We start from the raw sequence: 21,607 nt of genomic DNA, 5'->3' as shown, positions 1-21,607 counted from the left end.
TATAAACTTATTAAATTTTGAAATTTTATCATTTTTTTTATTCATTCACATCAAATCATTATATTTATCCAATCTAATACCTTAATTTTATTATAATAAATAAATAATTTTCAATCAAATGATTGGGTAAAATACTAAAATAATGATTTTTTTAAGAACAATTTTATAAGGATATTTTGAAAATATTTGTAGTTACGGTGTAAGTTTTTCATTCTTAAGAGTATTTATTCTATTTTTTACAAAAAAGTAAAAATGCATTTTGAAAATTGAAATTAAGATTAAATAATACTTTACAAATTGTAACTAATACACTACATTAATAAAAATATAAAAAAATAAAAATTTAAAATAAATTTTATTTTAATGATTATTAAAATTTTAACTAAATATATTATTAACATAAAATAAAAATATATTTTTAATTTTATTTATAAAATAATTTTTTTTCATTTATATTAAAATATTTATTCTTTATAGTTTTTTAAATTTGAAATGTACAATAGGGATATGTTTTCTATTTTTTAATGAAATTTTAGTTTTTATTTATTATTATATAAAAATTATAAAAGTTAATAACACTACAATAATAAAAATATACAAAACAAAAATACATTAATAAAAATATAAAAAATAAAAATTTAAAATAAATTTCATTTTAATGATCATTAAAATTTTAACTAAATATATTATTAACATAAAATAAAAATATATTTTTAATTTTATTTATAAAATATTTTTTTTCATTTATATTAAAATATTTATTCTTTATAGTTTTTGAAATTTGAAATGTACAATAGGGATATGTTTTCTATTTTTTAATGAAATTTTAGTTTTTATTTATTATTATATAAAAATTATAAAAGTTAATAACACTACAATAATAAAAATATACAAAACAAAAATTTAAAATAAATTTCATTTTAATGATTATTAAAATGAAACTATTATTATAAAATATTTTTTAATTTTTTTACTACTTTAGTCATAAGATATTAAATTACAATTATTTTTAAAGTTTCCAAAATCATGTTGATAATAATTATTAAAAAAATCTTTGAAATAAAAAAATATATGTTAAAAAATTGAAGTAGACAAAATTTTATAAAAATAATAATTAAAAAATGGATCTAAAGATTAAATAATAAGATAGTCTAAAGTTCTTAAGCATTTCATTTTAATAATATAAAATAAAAATATTTTTACCAAACTAGAAAATTTTTCGATAAATAATTAAAGTAGATAAATATTTTTAAAAAGTTAATAATTTAAAAATAATACTAAAGACTTATTGATATAATAGTTTAAAGTTTATATGCATTTTATTTTAATATATTAATAACATAAATTATAAAAAATAATAATACTAATATAACTATAAATTAATTTTTATAAATTAATTTTTATAATTTCTTTATCATTAATATACTTTAATTGAAAATTATTTTTATAACGCCTTTCATTAATTTCTCCTTTAATTAATCATGAATTGACGGTTTATCATATTATTTCTAAAATTTAATTTTTACATAACTATAAATTAATTTTAATATTTCTGTTACATTTTTATTGAATTTAATGTTTATAAAACTCTTTAATTATAATTGCTCACGTAATAATTGTATTAATATCAAATTTTAATACTAATTTTTCTGTCATTATTTTATTAATTTCTACTAGACCTCTATCTCAATGTTAGTATAAATATGTGACTTTAGTTTCAGATCTTCATTTTTGTGCTAATTTTTAAATTTGTATGATAGTTTTTATCTCCTATTTCTTACTTTATACATATGTATGTATTGATTGTTAATTTTATTTTTGTTACAGGATAAAAGATTATTCATCTGTTAATGGCATCTCAGATAAGTATTTTGATGTTTTTAACTATAATATTTACATCATTCAAAAATTTAACATATCAAATATCTATCTTTCAATGTCCATCCACAAATTTAACCTATCATTATTTTTATATAGATTTCTGAATGCAATTCTATATTCACATTCAAGGAATTGTCTTTCAATGCTCTCAACAAAAGTATGGGTTTCTCTTGCTATTACATCTATATTCTCTATAATTATTTTATACTAATTTTTTCTAGATGTTTCATGTCTCATAGCTATCTTAATAAATTAATGTTGTTATAGAGAGAATTTCAAGGTCGGTCATATATGCAAGCAAGCCTCATAACTATCTTAAAGAATTACTACAATTATAAAGATAATTGTAAGTCGATCATAAATGGAAGTTGAAGATATTGACAATATGATTCAATTTTTAATATTGTTGTAAGATTATCCATATAAAATATATTACCTTACACTATACAGTCAATAATTTTTCGTAAAAATTATATTATATTACCAATATTTTTAGCATATTATATTTATGTTTCAGGTAGAAATTTATATCATTTGCTAATAATATCTCTATTATATTAATTATAATTTCACATTCATATATAATTTATTTATTTTATTATGGTTTAATACATATTTGTCAATTCTATAGTTTTCAATTCTATGTATAAAAATTTAAATATAAATACAATATTTTGTTTTTATTTGCAGCATTTTCTTTTGAAAATTCACGCTACAATTTAAATATAATTTTAAAAGTGCTTATTACAATCTACGATACATCTCTAATTATATATATATATATATATATATATATATATATATATATATATATATATATATATATATATATATACCTTAATTATATTATTTATTAAATTGATATTATAATAATAATTAATATAATTATTATTATTAGATATTGAGCCAGTGCTATAAAAAATAATAATAATAAATTTATTTTATAAAAATTAAATTTGATGCAAAGAATAACATATAGACATTGAAATCAATAATTAGATTCCACTTAATTGAAACAAAGAATTAAATTTGTTAACCACTCAATCAATTAAAATCGGTTAAAAGACATTTAAACAAAGAATTAAATTTGGTTGGATTGAAATGTATACTTAATTTAAATTTATTATTTTTAACTACTCAAGTTATTAAAATCACTTTTAGAATATCAATATTCAAAATAATTTTAAAAATTAAAATTTTATTTATTATTTTTCAATATACTTATAATATTAGTGAATTTTATCATTCTACGTCACCTTTATAACCACGACTAATCCTAAATGTATTATTTAATGATCACTTTTACATTTTTTTGTGTGCATATTTTACACCTCTGTAATTCTCTAAAATTTGCACAATGTTAGACATGTAAGATTTTTTTTCTTCTTTTTTTTCCCTATATCTTATTCAATGAAGCGATTTTTTTTTTCTTTTTTAAGACAAAAAGAAATCATAAATTATTATATTCATATCTTTCTCAATGATTTCATTAATATTATGTCAATCAAAATCAAAATCATTCAAATATGGTATAATTTGAACATATCTAAGCAAAACGAATTTATTTATATTATAAATTAAGTTTTTTTCCAACTATTTCTTTTTTTTAAAATAGTTTAATATTGTACCACTCATCTTTCTATTACAAATATGATGCTCTATTATACTTGAGACATGAGTCATAAAATCTTTATTATTTTTATATTCTATATTTTTTAATTGACATGTGTGCTCATAATTGTTTTTACACGAGAACAACATATACATTTAGAATTATAACTCAACTAATAGAAGGTTTCTTTTAAAAAAATGCCTAACCACCCTATTTGTTAATTTTCTTTTGTAGGAGAACAAAATATACATATGTTATATACATTATATAAATTAATTATTCTTATAGAATTTCTCATATTTATCATCTGATATTAAATGTTACAATAACATCTCATTAACTCGAAATTTATATAATTATATATACCATTAATAATATATTTCATTTTATTTAGATTATTTTTTTTAAACAATGACAACTTCAAAATTTTTAATAGATACTAAAAACATATGAAAATATTTTACTTCTATGTAACAATTTTATTTTGTAATAAATATTTTAATACAAATAATAAGCCTTTAAAACAAAACTATTGAAATAAAAAAAATTGATAAAAAGAATAACATAGTGATATCAAAGGACAAAATCATTAAAATAAATAATTAAATCCGACTACAGTGAATCGAAGAACTAAATTCGCTTTAATTTTTTAATTTATAATGAATATTTTAATTATAATTATTATAATTATAAAAACTAAAATTAAATTAAAAAAATATTAATAAAAAATATCTTGATATAGTAATGTAATTGTTATAAATTAACACTAATAATAATAATAATAATAATATATTAAATTTTATAAATATTAAATTTTTCAATCCTAAAGTACCCGTGAATCGTACGGGTCAACAATCTAGTATGTTAAAACAAAGTGATATGATGAAATATTTAGTGTATGGTTGGTTAAGCTTTTGAGAAGCCAGCCAAGTGGATTTTTAAAGGTAGAATTGATTTGAGGTTTTCTAAAATATAATTGATTTTGCTTTTCAAATTTATTTTATAAGATAGAATTTGTAAATTTTCAATTTAAACGTGATATTTACATTGAAATTTAGTATTCAATTTACTTTATCATAAGGTTATTTAAATAAAATCACTTTATCTTTAACTCATTTTTAACTATGATTAATTTTCTATAATAAATTCATTCAAAATCAATTTTTTCCAATTAAAATCAAACACAAACATAGTTTTTGAATTGAATGAAAATTTATAGATTTAACTTTGATTAACTAGGCCTTTAAACTCAACTATATCAACTTTAGTATTTGGTTTCAAAATTTTCATAACTACGTGAATGATAGTTAATGTATAGGGGTTGTTGTTATTTCCTTATGAAGAACTTCAACTGTCATATCTGAAGCACTACGGTCCTACCCTAATCCTTTGTTTGGATGAGAAAAGAAAATAGAAGGAAAAACGTATAGGGGTTGCTGTTATTTCCTTATGAAGAACTTCAATTGTCATATCTGAAGCACTACGATCCTACCCTAACCCTTTGTTTGGATGAGAAAAGAAAATAGAAGGAAAAAAGAGTAAGAAGAATGAATGTAGATGGAATGAAAGTGGATAGTAAGTAGATTGAAAATAAAATGATTTTGTTGTTGTTTGGTAGAAGTGAAAGTGAATAAATAGTGGAAGGAAAGAACGATGTATATTTAGTAAATGACATATCTACCCTTATATAAATATAAATTATTCATATGAAAAACATAAAGATTAAAGTCTTAGGATGTGGGCTCCACGTAAAAGTATGGTTGAATTTGTCTTTTTAAAATGTTGGATCTTTAGTGCTCACTTTCTTTCCAAATATGAGCGGAAAGCTTTTTGGACGTGGGTTCCATGTAAATGCATTTTCTTTCCTCTCTGTCATTCATCCAAACGAAGGAAGCTCACATTCCGATAAACTTTCCATCCTTTATACTTTTCATCCACTTGGTTTCTCTTTAAACAAACAATGTGTAAAAGATCAGATTCTCTAGAGCCAAATCGATACCCTAAAGCTTCTTCGTCAATCGTTATCTCATGCATATTTCTACTATTGTCAGTTCAAAAAGTGTATAAAGGTTATTGACAACCTTTTTACCTCCTTTAAGGTTGCAACAAGTCTAGGTAGGTCAACAAAACTTTTTCTAGTCGCCAAAGGTGCATGCAACCTCTATAGGGAATGAAGGCTAGGTCAACAAGACTCTTGGAAAGGTGTGACTTATGTCTGTTTTACTAGGGGCTCATGTTAGACGCCATTTGTACTTGTTGAGAGTACTATAATAGTGGCTCGCCAACGACATGTCAAGCATAAGCTCTGTTTTTAATGGTTTGTGAAGAATGTGATCTCAACCCTAAGACTTCGATATTTATAGAGACCCCTTGAACCTAGGTCAAAGAACCATAGAATGGACTATTTTGGCTCCATGACCAAGAAACATAGAGAAAGTGGCTTTCACTTCCCTTGAATCGTGGATGAATGATTTTTCTATTTGACTATCCCCTTTGATCAGTAGTTGTGGGGACACGCCATTCCCCATGTTTTAATAAGCAGATGAAAGACAAACAGACCCAAATCCAATGTAAGCGAGTTATTATGAACATTGGACAACCAAGAGCACAACTCTTATGCTCGTGTGACGCCAATATCATTGACATGCCTTGTTTCCCTTTAAATTATCTTCTCTTATACCTAATAAAATTATTTCAATACACACTCAAATCTCGTTATTGACATTATTTATCAAGTCATTTGTTTGCTTATTCACCTCTTGATCGTGTTCCTTATTAATGTCACACGTTATGTCAAAATATTAATTTTAGGATTGACCTAAAACTACTCTTGTTGTCTGTTTGAACTCACAGTCGTCGATTTTCAAAATTTTGCCAATAATAACACAAAGAGTTAAATATGTTTTTGATCATTATAAATATTTCAAATTTTATTTTTAAGAATCATTCAAAAATCAAATTTTAAATATGTTCTTGACTTAAAATTCAAATTTTGAGTTTTTTTTAAGAAACTTATTAATCATTCAAAAACAGACTAAAACTACGTGCATGATAATTTTGTAGGGCCAAAATATATATTTTTTATAAGAACTAAACACAAAATTTAATATTTTATAGGAACTACAAATATTTAACTCTGATAATACAAATATGTACGATTTTTGTATAATAGTATAAGTATTCTAACTCCACACAAAAATAACGTCATGTAGACATTTGGTTGACAATGATCGTAGAAATAACTAGTAACAAACCCGTGCGTTCGCACGGGTTCTGGTACGAGATGCGCATTTGTATCAAAAGTATATTTTTTATTAGAAAAATATTTGGTACTTGTGAAAAAATAATAATTAAATGTATAGAAAAATGTCTAGTACCCGTAAAAAAATAATAATTGAATGTATAGAAAAATGTATGGTACCTGTGAAAAAAATAATAATTGAATGCATAGAAAAAATTTCGGTACCTGTGAAAAAATATTAATTGATTGTTTAGAAAAATGTCTAGTATCCGTAAAAAAATAATAATTGAATGTTTAAAAAAATGTCTGGTACCCGTGAAAAAATAATAATTGAATGTATAGAAAAATGCCCAGTACCCGTTAAAAAAATAATAATTGAATTTTTAGAAAAATGTCTGGTACGCGTGAAAAAATAATAATTGAATACATAGAAAAATGTTCAGTATCCATGAAAAAATAATAATTGAATGTTTAGAAAATCGTCTGGTACCCGTGAAAAAATAATAATCTAAATATATACAAAAATGTCCGATACACGTAAAAATTAATAATTAAATTTATAGAAAAATGTCTGGTACTCGTGAAAAAATAATAATTGAATGTATAGAAAAATGTCTGGCACCTCTGAAAAAAATAATAATTGAATGCATAGAAAAAGTTTCGGTACCTGTGAAAAATAATAATTGATTGTTTAGAAAAATGTCTGGTACCCGGAAAAAAATAATAATTGAATGTTTAAAAAAATGTCTGGTACCTGTGAAAAAATAATAACTGAATGTATAGAAAAATGTCGGTACCCGTGAAAAAAATAATAATTGAAAGTTTAGAAAAATGTCAAGTATCAGTGAAAAAATAATAATTAAATATAGAAATATGCTCAGTACCCATGGAAAAATAATAATTGAATGTTTAGAAAAATGTCTGGTACACGTGAAAAAAATAATAATCTAATTATATAAAAAAATATTTGATACCCGTAAAAAATAATAATTAAATGTATAGAAAAATGTCTGGTACCCGTGAAAAAATAATAATAGAATTTAGATTTATAGAAAAATGTCTCGTACCTGTGAAAAAATAATAATTGAATGCATAGAAAAAATTTCAATACCTGTGAAAAAATAATAATTGATTGTTTAAAAAAATGTCTTGTACCCGTGAAAAAATAATAACTGAATGTATAGAAAAATGTCCGGTACCCGTGAAAAAAATAATAATTGAATGTTTAGAAAAATGTCTGATATCAGTGAAAAAATAATAATTAAATATATAGAAAATGTTCGGTACCCGTGAGAAAATAATAATTGAATATTTAGAAAAATGTGTGGTACCCGTGAAAAAATAATAATCTAAATATATAGAAAAATATCTCATACCCGTAAAAAAATAATAATTAAATATATAGAAAAGTGTCTGGTACCTATAAAACTGAAATAAATTGGATAATTGTTGAGTCCTATTTGCTAATGTTTTTTATGATAATATTTTTAAAAATATAAAAATACAAAAAAAAAATTAAATTTAAAAATAGCTTTAGTAGGGAAAGAAAAAGTAGCCTTTTGAAATTTGGATTTTTTTTGAAAAAGTAGCATGCATTGGAACATTGGAAAGTAGGAAGAGTTGTTTAGAGCATAAGCTTGCAGTTGAATTTCCCACGTGGCAAAACAAAATAGAAGCAGGGGTAATTTAAAACATTCCAGACCAATTTATTTTCTTATATTGTAAATAATTGTAATAACTATTAAGAGAAATAAAAGACTCTTTCACCTAAAAATTATTTCTTTCACATTTGCAGTTTATTTATATCTAACTTTAATTTGAATTTATAATATTTAAAAAAATGGATCTAAATTTCTTTAAAATATTCTTTATTTCTATATGTGGTATTCTTTTTTTAAAAAAAATGTATGTTTTTCATCTTATTTTTTAGTTAAAATGTTAATAAATTATATTTGTGGATCAAATAGTTCTTTTGATAAAAAATCAAACAAATAACTCATTTATTTTTTTAAATTTTTTTATGTTTTCAGAGAAAGAGGATTGGCGAGAGAGAGAAATAGATGAAGAAAAATTATTAGAAGAACGAAATAGTGGGGTGTTGCATAAAAGAAGAGAGAGTTAATTTTACTGAGTTTTAATGAGAATTTATTCATTAAAAAATACAATTAATTTTGTGGAAAGCATAATCAAGAGGAAATGCAAAGTATATTCTTTTCCAACTTCACTTCAAAGATGAACTTCATCACAAGTAATAATATATTAACAAACCCAACCAAATTCAATATATCATGACCAATGGTATTAAAAACATGCATATGCCTAGACGACATTTGTTTTGCATCAGTCCCCAGCTCAATGTCATCTTTGCATACCGGACACGATGGACCTACCGAAGATGCTTCGACGCAATCTTGACAATAGGAATTGCGACTATGGAGGACCGCGATGCAGGTGGGGGACCGACTTCATGCAATTATAACACTAATGAGTATCCCTACTACTTGACATCATCTAGTACGTACCTTATTCGTCTCAGCTAACTCCAAGACTCTTTCCAGACACACAATTTGCCTTAACTAACACAACAACATAGCTTCTTTTGTTGCAAAATAAGTAAGATAATTCTGATTTACTCCCTGAAATAAGCATGCTCTTTGGTTTTAGTCCTGAAACATATACATGTAGAAAAGTTTACCAAAAACTTAAATGGTTGTTCTGTGATCAGTGTATGATACATTGTGAATTGTGAACTTGCCATTATAATCAATGAATGAAACTTTAACTAATTTACTAATAAGCCAAAACATCAACACTGATAAAGCTATACTAATAAAACTAATTAAAATAAATTCAAACCATTCAATTCAACACAAAATATAATTCAATTCAATTAAAAACCTTAAATTCACAATATGCTATACTGATAAAGCTAAATGAGCCATGCTTTAGAGAAAGAGGTATGAAGACACAATTCTTAATTTCGCAAAAGAAATTGAATAAAAACAATTCTTCTTATGTCACACACAGAGCAGAAAATAGATTCTCGATGTTGACATCGTTGTTTATGTTTGTCATCTCCATGAAGTTTACAACCAGGACAACATCCATCAAAGGCCATACTACAAATCCCACATTTTTCATCATGTGCATCTAAAATCCAAGAAGCAATAACATGCCATCTACATTTGAGATAAGAATAAGGAAAGGAAGTGCAGTCAATAGAAAACAAACATCATAATCTCCATCAATTTTTTCTCTTCAGTATCAAAGCGCAGAGTAAATCTTATCATAATCTCTAAGCTTAGCGATAAACTATGACAGATGTAAGGAAAACTTGGCAAAGTATTTAAGGAAGTATTTATATTCTAGTTCTATGATCAAGTTTTCATTGAATAGCAACAACGAAACTAAAGTTTTTCCAATGATCAATTCCTAAACTTTAAAAGGAATTTAACAGTGATAAAACTAAACTAAAATATGCAGTAATCTTCATTTCTATTCAATGTTTTTCACACTCCAAATGACTTATGCAGTACTGTGATATGTTAATTATACCTTAAACCACGCCCAAGCCACTTCTCTTCCTTCCCGATTGACATCGAGTCCAAAAATAACATCCTGACTCCAGACCATGTACACTCATGAGGATGTTGTGTAGTCTAACCACAACCAGTTTCACCCGAGACAACAATGACCTGCGGTTTTTCATTATAAATACCAATTGATACAAATTATCATTCAGCAACACAAACCATCCACAACACTATCCACACACCATCCACAACAACCTGAATGTAGCATGGAGCTTTATTCAGCAATTTACATGATAGATGAAAATCAAGAGGTGTTTTTATATAATTAGTTGATGAAGAGAATAATGTTTTTATAAATCCTAAAAGCCAGCAAAATCATATTAGGAGTGCTGCCTTCCTCAAACATTTTATCAAAGAGGTCAAACTGGGATTTCCAAAACCAGTCTACAGACGCAAAATGCCGCTACCGCGCCACTGCAAATGCAAACTACATGAATATATGCATCGTAAAAAACAATTATTAAACTCATTTAAACGATTTTCAAATGGCATGTTAACTCTTGCCGTAAAATAGTCGATTTCAACATATTTATTGATTCTATTTTCTCCTACGAGTTATGTTCGACAGATAACATTTTGAAAAGGAAACAACTTTACCGACAGATGTAATGACTTACCGAAACTGAGCTTAACTTTGTAATGGTAGATGTATCATCTGCCGATAAGCTAATGTTCTCAGGTTCAGCTTCCACCACCTTATATTTCACCTCTTGTCTACTGATAGCAAAATGCAGTTGCAACTCAAGAAAACATAGAAAGAACATGATATTTTTCGCAAATGAACAATGCAATTTCTAATTATGCCACTATACATAAAAGATAAATTGATAAATACCCATTTTGACAAAGTTACATATTGAATGCATGATAAATGGTAAGAAATCAAACAGAAGTAATGATACCAAAGGTTTGAGAAAGTACTGTAGTTCACTAACAATTGGTAATCCTGACCGCCCTGGAACCCGTCTAATAAACACCGAGGTATTTTTAGGAATCAACATTTCTTCATCAACATATTCTGAAATTCCAACGTACAATGTAAAGCCTATCATAAACACTATCATAATACAAATATCACAGCAAATTTGGCTGCTGCTAACTCACAGTCGTCGATTTTCAAAATTTTGCCAATAATAACACAAAGAGTTAAATATGTTTTTGATCATTATAAATATTTCAAATTTTATTTTTAAGAATCATTCAAAAATCAAATTTTAAATATGTTCTTGACTTAAAATTCAAATTTTGAGTTTTTTTTAAGAAACTTATTAATCATTCAAAAACAGACTAAAACTACGTGCATGATAATTTTGTAGGGCCAAAATATATATTTTTTATAAGAACTAAACACAAAATTTAATATTTTATAGGAACTACAAATATTTAACTCTGATAATACAAATATGTACGATTTTTGTATAATAGTATAAGTATTCTAACTCCACACAAAAATAACGTCATGTAGACATTTGGTTGACAATGATCGTAGAAATAATAATGATGATATGTGAAATTTCAAATAAATTTGTATATTTATTTTGACAAATTTGATCGTTATTGATATTTTACTATAGAAGTTTCCATCTAATATAATCACAATATATCTTATTATGAAGACAACGACCTCTCAACAACAACATTGATAAAGCCACGTCCTTGTCAATGACAACTAAATTCATTTGGCAAGGAAGCATCTTTTACTAAAATATCTAATTAATTTTCATAAGAATATTTTTTTTATCACTTTAATAATCACTTTAATAGTCTAAAATGTAAAAGATTTAGATACCTTAAATATTTAGTCAAAGTTTCGATCTCCTATTTTTACATTTAGGATAAAAAAACTCAAATAAAAAATATAATAACGTGTTTATATTTTTTACATAGACTAATTACGTATTCAACAGTATATTTCATATTTATAACTTAATTATCAACAACAAAATTACATGTTCATCTGTAGGAAAAATACGTTGATATGTCTATAAATTGTTAAATTAGCCACTTAAAAAGATATTAATATTATAATTCTTATTTATTTATTTAATTTAATATAACAAAATTTGTATAAAAATAAAAAATAAATGAATAACAAATTGTACTACTACTTTTATTAAGATCTAATAAACAAATAAAAGCTTAATTTTACGCATGATAAATATTTTATAAAATTGTATTTAATTAGTATGATCTAATGTAGTTCTCAAAAGACATCTTTGATTTTATTACATGTAAGTTAGTAAGTATGATTAGGGGTGAAAATAGGTCAGACCGATAACGGGGGTTTACAGGCTAGCCTATATAGGCTCAGGCCAGACCACACATTATTTTTAAATAGAAAAGACCTAGACTTTGTTATAAGTCTATTTAGTTAAAAATGTTAGGCCACAGACCATAAAAAAAAAGCCTTTTAAGCCTATCAGACCGGCCTATTTAAATAAATATGAATTCTTTTTTATGATCATTATGTTATGTTTTGTACTTTGAATTAAAATACATAAATAAAACTTGGTTATCTTGAAGAACCTGTGAAAATAAGATGAAAACACCAGATGAATATTGTTTTCATAAGTTTTTTTAAACAAATAGTTTCCTAGAACTTATGCTAATAGGTGCGTTAAAATAAGTTAGTCTATTTAAACATTATTTTAATTGCTTATTTACATATATCTAAAACAAATAGGCTTTTATGTAGGCTAACAGGTTAACCAGACCTTCGAAAAGGCCAGACTCAGGCCTAAAAAATAAACCTACAATATTAGTTTTTTTGACAGGTCAGACTTAGGCTTGGCAAAGCCTAGCTTAACCCAACCTATTTCCACTCTAAGACATATACTATCTGTGTTTTAATATAAAAATTATGTAATTAAAAATATAATTAAGTTTTTGTGTGACAATTATCTATGTCGTCGGTTTGTAATTATTAAACTGTTGTTTATTGTTGAATTCATAACAATCTTAATAACTTAATCATCTTCAAGTTGTTAAACCATATCGATCTATATTAACAGATAATTAGGACATTCTCTTGCAAGCAAACCCCCTATGAATCCAACAAACACCTCACAAGTCTTGAATCACTAAACACCATTGGATCGGTAGACTTCAAACTATAATCAACGGCCAATATTAGTTACTTCTCATCAGTATCACATCACTCTCAATTTGGGAGGCTAAGTAATGTCCTATTTGATACATTCATCTTCCTACCATTGAAAACGAAACAAATAAACACGAACAAACCAACCACAATAAACTATCTTAATTAACACTAACCCACCACTAAAACGACTATCTTCCAATGAATTTCTTCCACGTGTCTATTTTAAACACTAAGCAAAAGCAACATGGCTTGTGATGGCCATGTGTGGTTTCATCAAGACGGTTCCTTCAACTGTCGGCAAACTTTGATGTCAAATGCACACACAACCCAACTTGTAAGTACACGTGGTGCATTCTCATTCGTCTACAAGATTCTCCAATCAAACTTTGATGAATAAGTATTTCCGCTTTGTTTATGTCTGATAAAAACTTAAAAAAAATAGACAGGATAGAGCAAAGTCTTTAAATAGAATTTTAATTAATTTAAAAATATTTGTATCTATAAATATTTATATTTCCCTCGTTTGGGGACAAAAGCAAAACAATGATGAAGAAGAAACCGTATGGGTACGGTGGAAGCAGTAGTAGAAGAGAAACGGCGTCGTGTGAGTCGAAAGAAGAAAAATCCGAATGGGAAAGGAGACCGGGAGGAATGTTAGTGCAAAAACGGATCGGAAAACCGGAAGCTCCGGTAGCCAATTTGCGCCTCCGAATCGCCTACGGTGCACTCCGTCACGATATCTACGTGAGTTCGACAGCAACGTTCGGGGAGGTGAAGAAGGTGATGAGCGAAGAAACGGGATTGAAGGTAGAAGAACAGAGATTGATATACAGAGGAAAAGAGCGAGAAAATGGAGAGTATTTGGATGTGTGTGGAGTGAAAGATAAATCAAAGTTGGTGTTGATTCAAGATGCTTCTAGCATTGAGCGACGATTCATTCAGATGCGTATTAATGCTAAGATCCAAACTGCAAATCGTGCGATCAACAATGTGTGTCTCGAACTGGATCAGCTAGAAGAGCAGGTGTCTGTAATTGATAAATCAATTTCGAATGGTGTCAAAGTACCGGAAGTTCAGATTATAACGTTGATTGAGATGCTTATGAGACAAGCGATTAAATTGGAGAGTATTTCAGCAGAAGGGGATGCGTCTGCACAGAAAATTTTGCAGGTATTATTGTCAATAATCATTTTGGTTAATTTTATGAAATGATTAGTAATAAGGTAATTAAATGTAATGATTGGTTTTGCACAGGGAAAGAGGGTGCAGAAGTGTGTTGAAACTTTGGATATATTAAAGGCATCTAATGCAACAGTGAAGCCTGTTGTTGTTACAACCAAGTGGGAGATTATTCATCATTCTCCTCCCCCTACCAAGTGGGAATTATTTGATTGAATTTCATTTTCCTTTTCCTCATCCTCTCTCATTTCATTTTCATGGCGAAAGTATGTAATTATTTCTCAATTCTGCCAATGTTTGTTATGGTGATACTATGTAGTATTTTTTTGGTAAAAGTGATATGTCAACTTTTTTCAATTGGAATAATTGAAATATAGAGTCCAAAATGTTGCTATATTTCATCTTAATTAATGTTTATATAGTTAAATAAAGAGATCAAAATCTCTAAATAAAAAGTTAAACAAAAATGAGTCATATACGAAAGAATTTAGGAGGCGATTGTTTCATGTATTGTAAATTTATTCTCAGGAATATAGGTTGGGATATTTTTCATTCCAATGTTTGTTTTAAATTTTATTAAATTATGTCTACGAACTTTTTATTTTCAAGAATTAATTTTGCACATAATTTTGTAACTTTTTATTCTCATGTAAGAGTGGCAATCTTACATTCTCATATTATGTCTACGAACTTTTTATTTTCAAGAATTAATTTTGCACATAATTTTGTAACTTTTTATTCTCATGTAAGAGTGGCAATCTTACATTCTCATGGAATAAAAAGTAATCACTCATAATTTTCCACTCCCAAATATTTTACTTCATTTATTTTATAATTATTAAAAATAAATAAATTTTTTCATCAAGAAATAATATTCCTAGAATTATACTTTTAATCCACGAAACAAACAGACCCCTTAAACAGGATATTGTTCATACAAAATCAAAATGGAACTAAGATCACAATCAATGTATGCGAGAGAGCATCAATAATTTGTTTCACGATACAAATAATAAATTTTCATTTCTCATTTCATAGCCAAAATATGTGTGATTTATGGAGTTAATTTTCAACCACCGACACTGCACATACTTTCTTTTTTCAATGTATCAATGATAGTCTTTGAACTCACATAAAGCTCAACTTTTGAATATCCATGAGTTTGTGCAAGACATAACTCATTCAAGACACCCAACTATATACCTTGCATTACATCTTTCAGGATTTTAAAAAAAAACACATAACTATATACCTTGCACTTCTAACTAAATCATCACACCTTGCTTATTATCTCCTCTAATTGTACTCTTAGTGCTCAAACAAACCAACTATCCTCTAGAACATTCCACGTGGTCCTATCTTGCATATCACACCTACTTTGATGAATTGAATTGTTATTTTAGACTAATTGATAATCTTTCACCCACGCCATAATCTCATGACAAGGTTATCAGTGTCTATTGAAAGTATCGTTATGAGTTCCATATTCGTCCATCTCCAAAGAGAATGGCACTGGCAGCCCATAACTCTGACCAAGTAATTTTATCGTAACCACCACGATCATGTAAAATGTTGAGGCGAATCCACTTTCTAAGATTTTCCTCAAAGAAAACTTCAAGCATCCTCCAGAAAACAAAAACACACCAGATCTCTTTGGCCAACATGCAAGCACACATGACATGAAGAATATCCTCTATCCATGAAGAATATCCTCGATCTCATTATCATAATTCTTAGTATGATTCGTAAGCAATCTACCATGATTCAAAATTCAAATAAATCCATATCTGCTTTCAAAAACAATGATGCGCCATATTTGATCCCATACAATATCTAACCGGCCTTCATTGAAATTACATAACACTTTATAAGCATATAATAATTTAAAAGTATATGCATTTGCTCCACCCCAAACTCTTTGATGAGTACCTTGGTCTATAGAAGGCAGAAGGATAACATGCAACTTGTCAATGAGATTAGTAGACAGACACTCTTGCAGTAGGCTAATGTTCCACTTTCGATATACTGATAACTCAGATCAACAACCTCCATTATTAAAGTGTGTCTTTAATATCACTTCTCATAAAAGCGCTATTATCGGTTGACAATCTATGATAGCACTTTACCAAAAAGCGCTATCATAAGCCATACTAATAAACAGTTTTTAATAGCTCTTTTTCTAAAAACGCTATTATAGGCAGTTTTTTTATTAAAAAAAAAAATAAGATATAATCATATGCATGAGGTGCACCGGTTGTTGGACCAAAGCAATAAACTATATTCAGAATACCTAAGGAAGAAGACCAGCCTACACACTTAGAGATGTTTAGTAAAAATGAGCCAACAAATGGTAAGGTTCGTTGAAAATCACCTCATAAAATCTACTGTTAAAGGATCCTTAAAGTAGCCATTTCAATATGTTAAGATGATAAAACATTGGATTATTTATTTTACATAGTATTTATATTTCCGATCGATACCAACTTTGAAGGATTCATTCTTTGAACGATATAATTCAATTTGGTATGAGTTTGAAAGGAGGCTTAGAAAAAGTTGGTGTTGGATCATATCATCCATAATCTTTTGTATTATCCCTAAGAAGCCTCTCATGAATAATGCTTACTTCTTTCCTCATCCATTGCCTTCAATGTCTCTACCTATCAAAATACAGAAATCATGAATACATACCTAGTTAACAAATTAGTGAATAGTTAAAAAATTGTGAATAGCGACCAAAGAGAATGGTAACTTGAATCTGGTAGTTCATGAGTTTTGCACCATATGATAGTTATGTACAAGGCTTTGAACATGATGAGAGATAAAAAAAGATAGAGAGATACAACTAGTTAAATACACTATGAGGTAAGTTTATAATTGGTACTAATATTTAAGATTTCTATAATAAATTAAAGAAACTAATTATATACTATTGAAGTGAATTTCCATGTCATGCATACCTCTTTTACAGCATTCACATCTTCATCTGAGATTCACATGAACTTTGATTCTCGACCAGCATATGCATTAAGTACACACTAGGTAACTTTTTTTCATCAAACACCTTCATGTCATCTCTTGACATTGTCATGGTTTAGGTACTATTGTTGGAAATCACCTCATAAAGTCTAATGTTAAACCCGCAATACAAAAATGATACAATAACCATGCCTAAAACTACAATCTACAGCAAGTAATGCTAACTGAACCACCACTGACAAATTGCTAACAAAACCAAAATACCATGAATGAGGGAATCCAATATTCAATTCCATAGAACATAGTATCAGTATCAGTGGTTTAATAAGTTTTTTAATCATTAAATTATATCAAAAAAATTTCTAACACAATATGTGTATGAATAGAGCCACACAAAAGTACAGAGTGTAATGGGATAGTATGCATAAACATACACAAAACTCCACAGACAAAAAAGGCCAGTATAAATGCATACAAATTTGCTCACACTACTCACCCAATAAAATAGCCATGGCTTAAATGCAACTTTAGTCCCCCTATTTAGCTATTTTTTTATTTTGATCCCTCCACTTTCAAAACCACCATTTTAGTCCCTATTTTAAGTTTATTGTTTGAAATTAGTCCCCCAGTCAATTTGTTGCACAATTTTAATGACGTGGCGTGATTCTTGCTTATGTGTCAATGAATATTAATTAAAATCAATTTTTTTATTTCATATTTATTTTAATGTTTTCATAAATTATATAGTAATAATTTTAATTCACATTTTTTTTTGTAAAATATTTTTCCAAAAAACCCTAAACATCCATCTAAAATAGAGCCTTCAGTACCTCATTCTCATTAGGTTTTCTTCCAGCAGCTTTCTTCTACAAACCCTTTTCTACAATCCAGTCGCAACGTCACTAGCCTTCTTCACCAATCCGTCAAACCCTTCACCAATTCGTATTACCCCAAAATGTCTAAAACAAATTTTGTGTTTGTCTCATCAAATCTGTCCGGTGCTAGAAGAAGAGGCGGTAGGTGTTGGTGTGGGCTTGAATTTGAATCTCCCTTCTCCATCTTTTCAAATAAAGGTCCCTTTATGCTTCAAATAAGACCAAATTAGTGAACAACAATTAGAAAAACAGAGAAATATATGAATACTGGTATCGATGGTTGAAGGTGGGGGATCTGCGATAGGCGTCAGATCTGTTCATCGGAGGCGGATTTGACGGTGGTTGGGTCCGTTGGTAGTTCCAGGGGGTTGAGGACTCCGGTCAGAGCCGAACGCGTGGTGGCCGGGAGGTATCCGTGCGGTGATTCGTGTTGTAGATCGAAGAGAAGCTGTGCAGTTTAAGTTCCGGTATTGTTTTTAGAACTTTCTTCAATTTTTGTTTCCCTGTTTGTTTTGATCTGGTTCTTTTTGGATATGGTTGCTGATTTTTTATGATGGTGAGGACCATAGTTTTTATTCAAAATTACTGATGTTAACTTATGATAACTCCCTTTGCAATTCCTTTGGAAATTACTCTATTTCCTGCAAGGCAAAAAAACAATTTTCACATGGTTGATTCTTCTGATGTCTCAACATAAACAAATCTGTTGATTATATTTTCATCCACTTCAGGTGCATATGTTGGAAGGGGATACAATGATTATTATAACTTATAAGCATGGTTAAAAGAAAAATTACGAAGGCTTCTTAGAATATAGAAGCTTGTGTCAATTTATGAGAAACACGGATTTTTTTAAGTGAAAGAGAATGTTTTAAGTTTTGATGTTTATAAATTAAAATTTTCAAAAATAATTTTATTAAATAAAATATTAATTGACCAATCGTTAAAATTATTACTATATAATTTATAAAAACATTAAAATAAATATGAAGTAAAAAAATTATTTTAATTAATATTTAAATGACCTAGCATTGACACATAAGCAAGAATCACGCCACGTCACTAAAATTGTGCAACAAATTGACTGGGGACTAATTTCAAACAATAAACTTAAAATAGGGACTAAAATGGTGGTTTTGAAAGTGGAGGGATCAAAATCAAAAAAATAGCTAAATAGGGGGACCAAAGTTGCATTTAAGCCAATAGCCATTTAAGACTACCTTTGTACTTAAACCATGACATCACAACAAACCAACAACCAATATCCTAAGGCAACCGAAACACACATTTCCCACGAAGAAGATCAGTGAATATATCAAAAGGAAGAGATAAAAGTGTCATGCCTGATTTCCAGCACTTTAGGGCGCAGACCAAGTCCCCCACAATTTAACAAGAAGTAAGATGTTGGCCGAGAAACCACTTCTGCTAAAAACCTTTAAAATTCCAACAGAATATTCCCAGTGTCATGCTCTAAAACATACCCACATGCAGAATAACAATACCTTGGCAACCAGAAAACATAGAACCATTAATACAACATAACATGAGACATTGAAACAAACCGAACACATACATGGAATATGTACAGAATCCCAAAACCAGAAGAAAACAAAACCTCATGATCATTAAGAGAACGAAACAAACAATTGAAGGCAATGAGATATGCATAATGAAACATACATATCAATGCCTTGAGATATTGTTGCTACGAAGGCTATCTTGTTTGTGATTTCAAGTCGGATACCCCCGTTATTTTCTATTGGATCGGGTCAAATAAGATTAGGCTTGGAATTGGAATATATGAGAGCCCTTTGTGCATCCTGAACCATTAGTAATACCTGCAAGGAAACACACACCAGCATCCTGCACTAAACAGACCAATGGCTATAAAAATAAGTATAAGATTGTTGAAGTGATATTGTGGAGGACAAGGAATCAGCTATAAAACATGAACTTAAAGGGAAACTTGCATATCATTTAGGCCCTAAACGATTTATTCACACACCTAGCAAAACATTAAAAATTGTGTAACAAATGACCAGGTCATAAAGGGCTCTCATTATTAGAAAATCTTCAACCCATAAGCAATGATGAAAAAACCTTGTAGCAAATCAAAAACCATCTCGGGTAAAAACAACCAGCAAGTGACAAAAATACTCAAAAACAGACCCCTCCTGCTTCTCAAAATGACCCAGTGTAGCATAATAAATCAAAATGTTGGCAGAGACAAAATTAAAAACAGTTTCCCACGCAAGCAAAGCAGCCTCAAGCCGCCAGATCCAAGTCTAGAATGTGCACTACCTAAGAAAAAATATCCTGCTCAGTCACACATATTCAAACTCATTGACCCATTGTAGAACAATAAAACCAAATGTTTGCAGAGGCAAACTGAAAAACAGTTGCCCACACAAGCAGAGTAACCTCTATTCACTAGATCCAAGCCTATAATGCACACTACCTAAGAAAAAATATCATGCTCAGTCAGACAGATTAAAAATCGTTAACTAGGTCGCCCATACAGTAACACTAATCCTTCATGATGAAAGAGGAATCGAATAATAATATTTACACAAACAAAAACTTTGAAAGGCCACCCTATTTGGCAACATAATTGATGGAAGCAAGTTACCTCTATGTATAATAAAGTGTGACACAGTTAGGTGTCGGCGAGTGGGTTTGAGTCATTCGGGTGCGACATCTAACTGATCTTAGATCCACTTAAATCACCAAATCTAACTGATCTTAGATCCACTTAAATCACCAAACATGATACCAAACATGTATTTAAAACCTCTAAAGAAGGAAATAAATCCAAGAATATACATTACCAGCGACAAAATTGAGGATTTCACCTCTTGTTCCTTATTAAGCTCCTCCAAAGACTTGGTCAGTCTGCGAGAATAAATAGGTTAATTAGTAAGAAGTGAAGAGTAATAAAAAACTAAGAAGAATGAGAGAGTGAATAATTTTGAGGACTAGGGCTCCACGATTTCTCGAGTAAATTAGACTTTAGAATAAGCAGAAAGTTAGGTTTCGTTGAAGGCCTGAGTGAGAAGGACGAACTTGAGATGCTTTAAGAGGATTCCCTCATGCGCGAAATCTCCACCCAACATCGTCGTGAATACAATCTTGTGGCAACCCAGTGAC

The 21,607-nt window shown here is 28.2% G+C and overlaps 1 protein-coding gene and 1 long non-coding RNA gene across 5 annotated transcripts; one reads left to right on the top strand and one right to left on the bottom strand.

Moving 5' to 3' along the window:
- Positions 1 to 8,948: 8,948 nt before the first annotated feature.
- Positions 8,949 to 11,407, bottom strand: LOC131644791 (uncharacterized). Of its 4 annotated transcripts, none has more exons than XR_009296652.1 (4): positions 11,230 to 11,407; positions 10,945 to 11,044; positions 10,290 to 10,429; positions 8,949 to 9,400 (listed from the first exon to the last, which is right to left on the bottom strand). It is a non-coding gene; the product is annotated as an uncharacterized LOC131644791 (long non-coding RNA). The 4 variants fall into 4 exon arrangements; XR_009296654.1 differs by having other exon boundaries at positions 11,249 to 11,407; XR_009296655.1 differs by having other exon boundaries at positions 10,945 to 11,041; positions 11,263 to 11,397.
- A 2,474-nt stretch (positions 11,408 to 13,881) lies between these two features.
- Positions 13,882 to 15,150, top strand: LOC131644790 (BAG family molecular chaperone regulator 1-like). The gene is made up of 2 exons (XM_058915383.1): positions 13,882 to 14,600; positions 14,685 to 15,150. Exons 1-2 carry the CDS (start codon positions 13,974 to 13,976, stop codon positions 14,823 to 14,825), a joined length of 768 nt encoding a protein of 255 aa, XP_058771366.1. The 5' UTR covers positions 13,882 to 13,973; the 3' UTR covers positions 14,826 to 15,150.
- Positions 15,151 to 21,607: the final 6,457 nt, after the last annotated feature.

This window comes from Vicia villosa, linkage group LG1, assembly GCF_029867415.1.
Source record: "Vicia villosa cultivar HV-30 ecotype Madison, WI linkage group LG1, Vvil1.0, whole genome shotgun sequence".
NCBI classification, from domain to species: Eukaryota; Viridiplantae; Streptophyta; class Magnoliopsida; order Fabales; family Fabaceae; genus Vicia; species Vicia villosa.
Note: the sequence above shows the minus strand (reverse complement) of the source record. Positions and strands in the feature narration are given on the sequence as shown.

Excerpts from the sequence above, each read along its gene's own strand:
- LOC131644790 (XM_058915383.1), top strand. The coding sequence starts at position 13,974 with ATGATGAAGAAGAAACCGTATGGGTACGGTGGAAGCAGTAGTAGAAGA. Across the intron at positions 14,601-14,684 it reads CTGCACAGAAAATTTTGCAG|GGAAAGAGGGTGCAGAAGTG; the intron begins GTATTATTGTCA and ends GGTTTTGCACAG.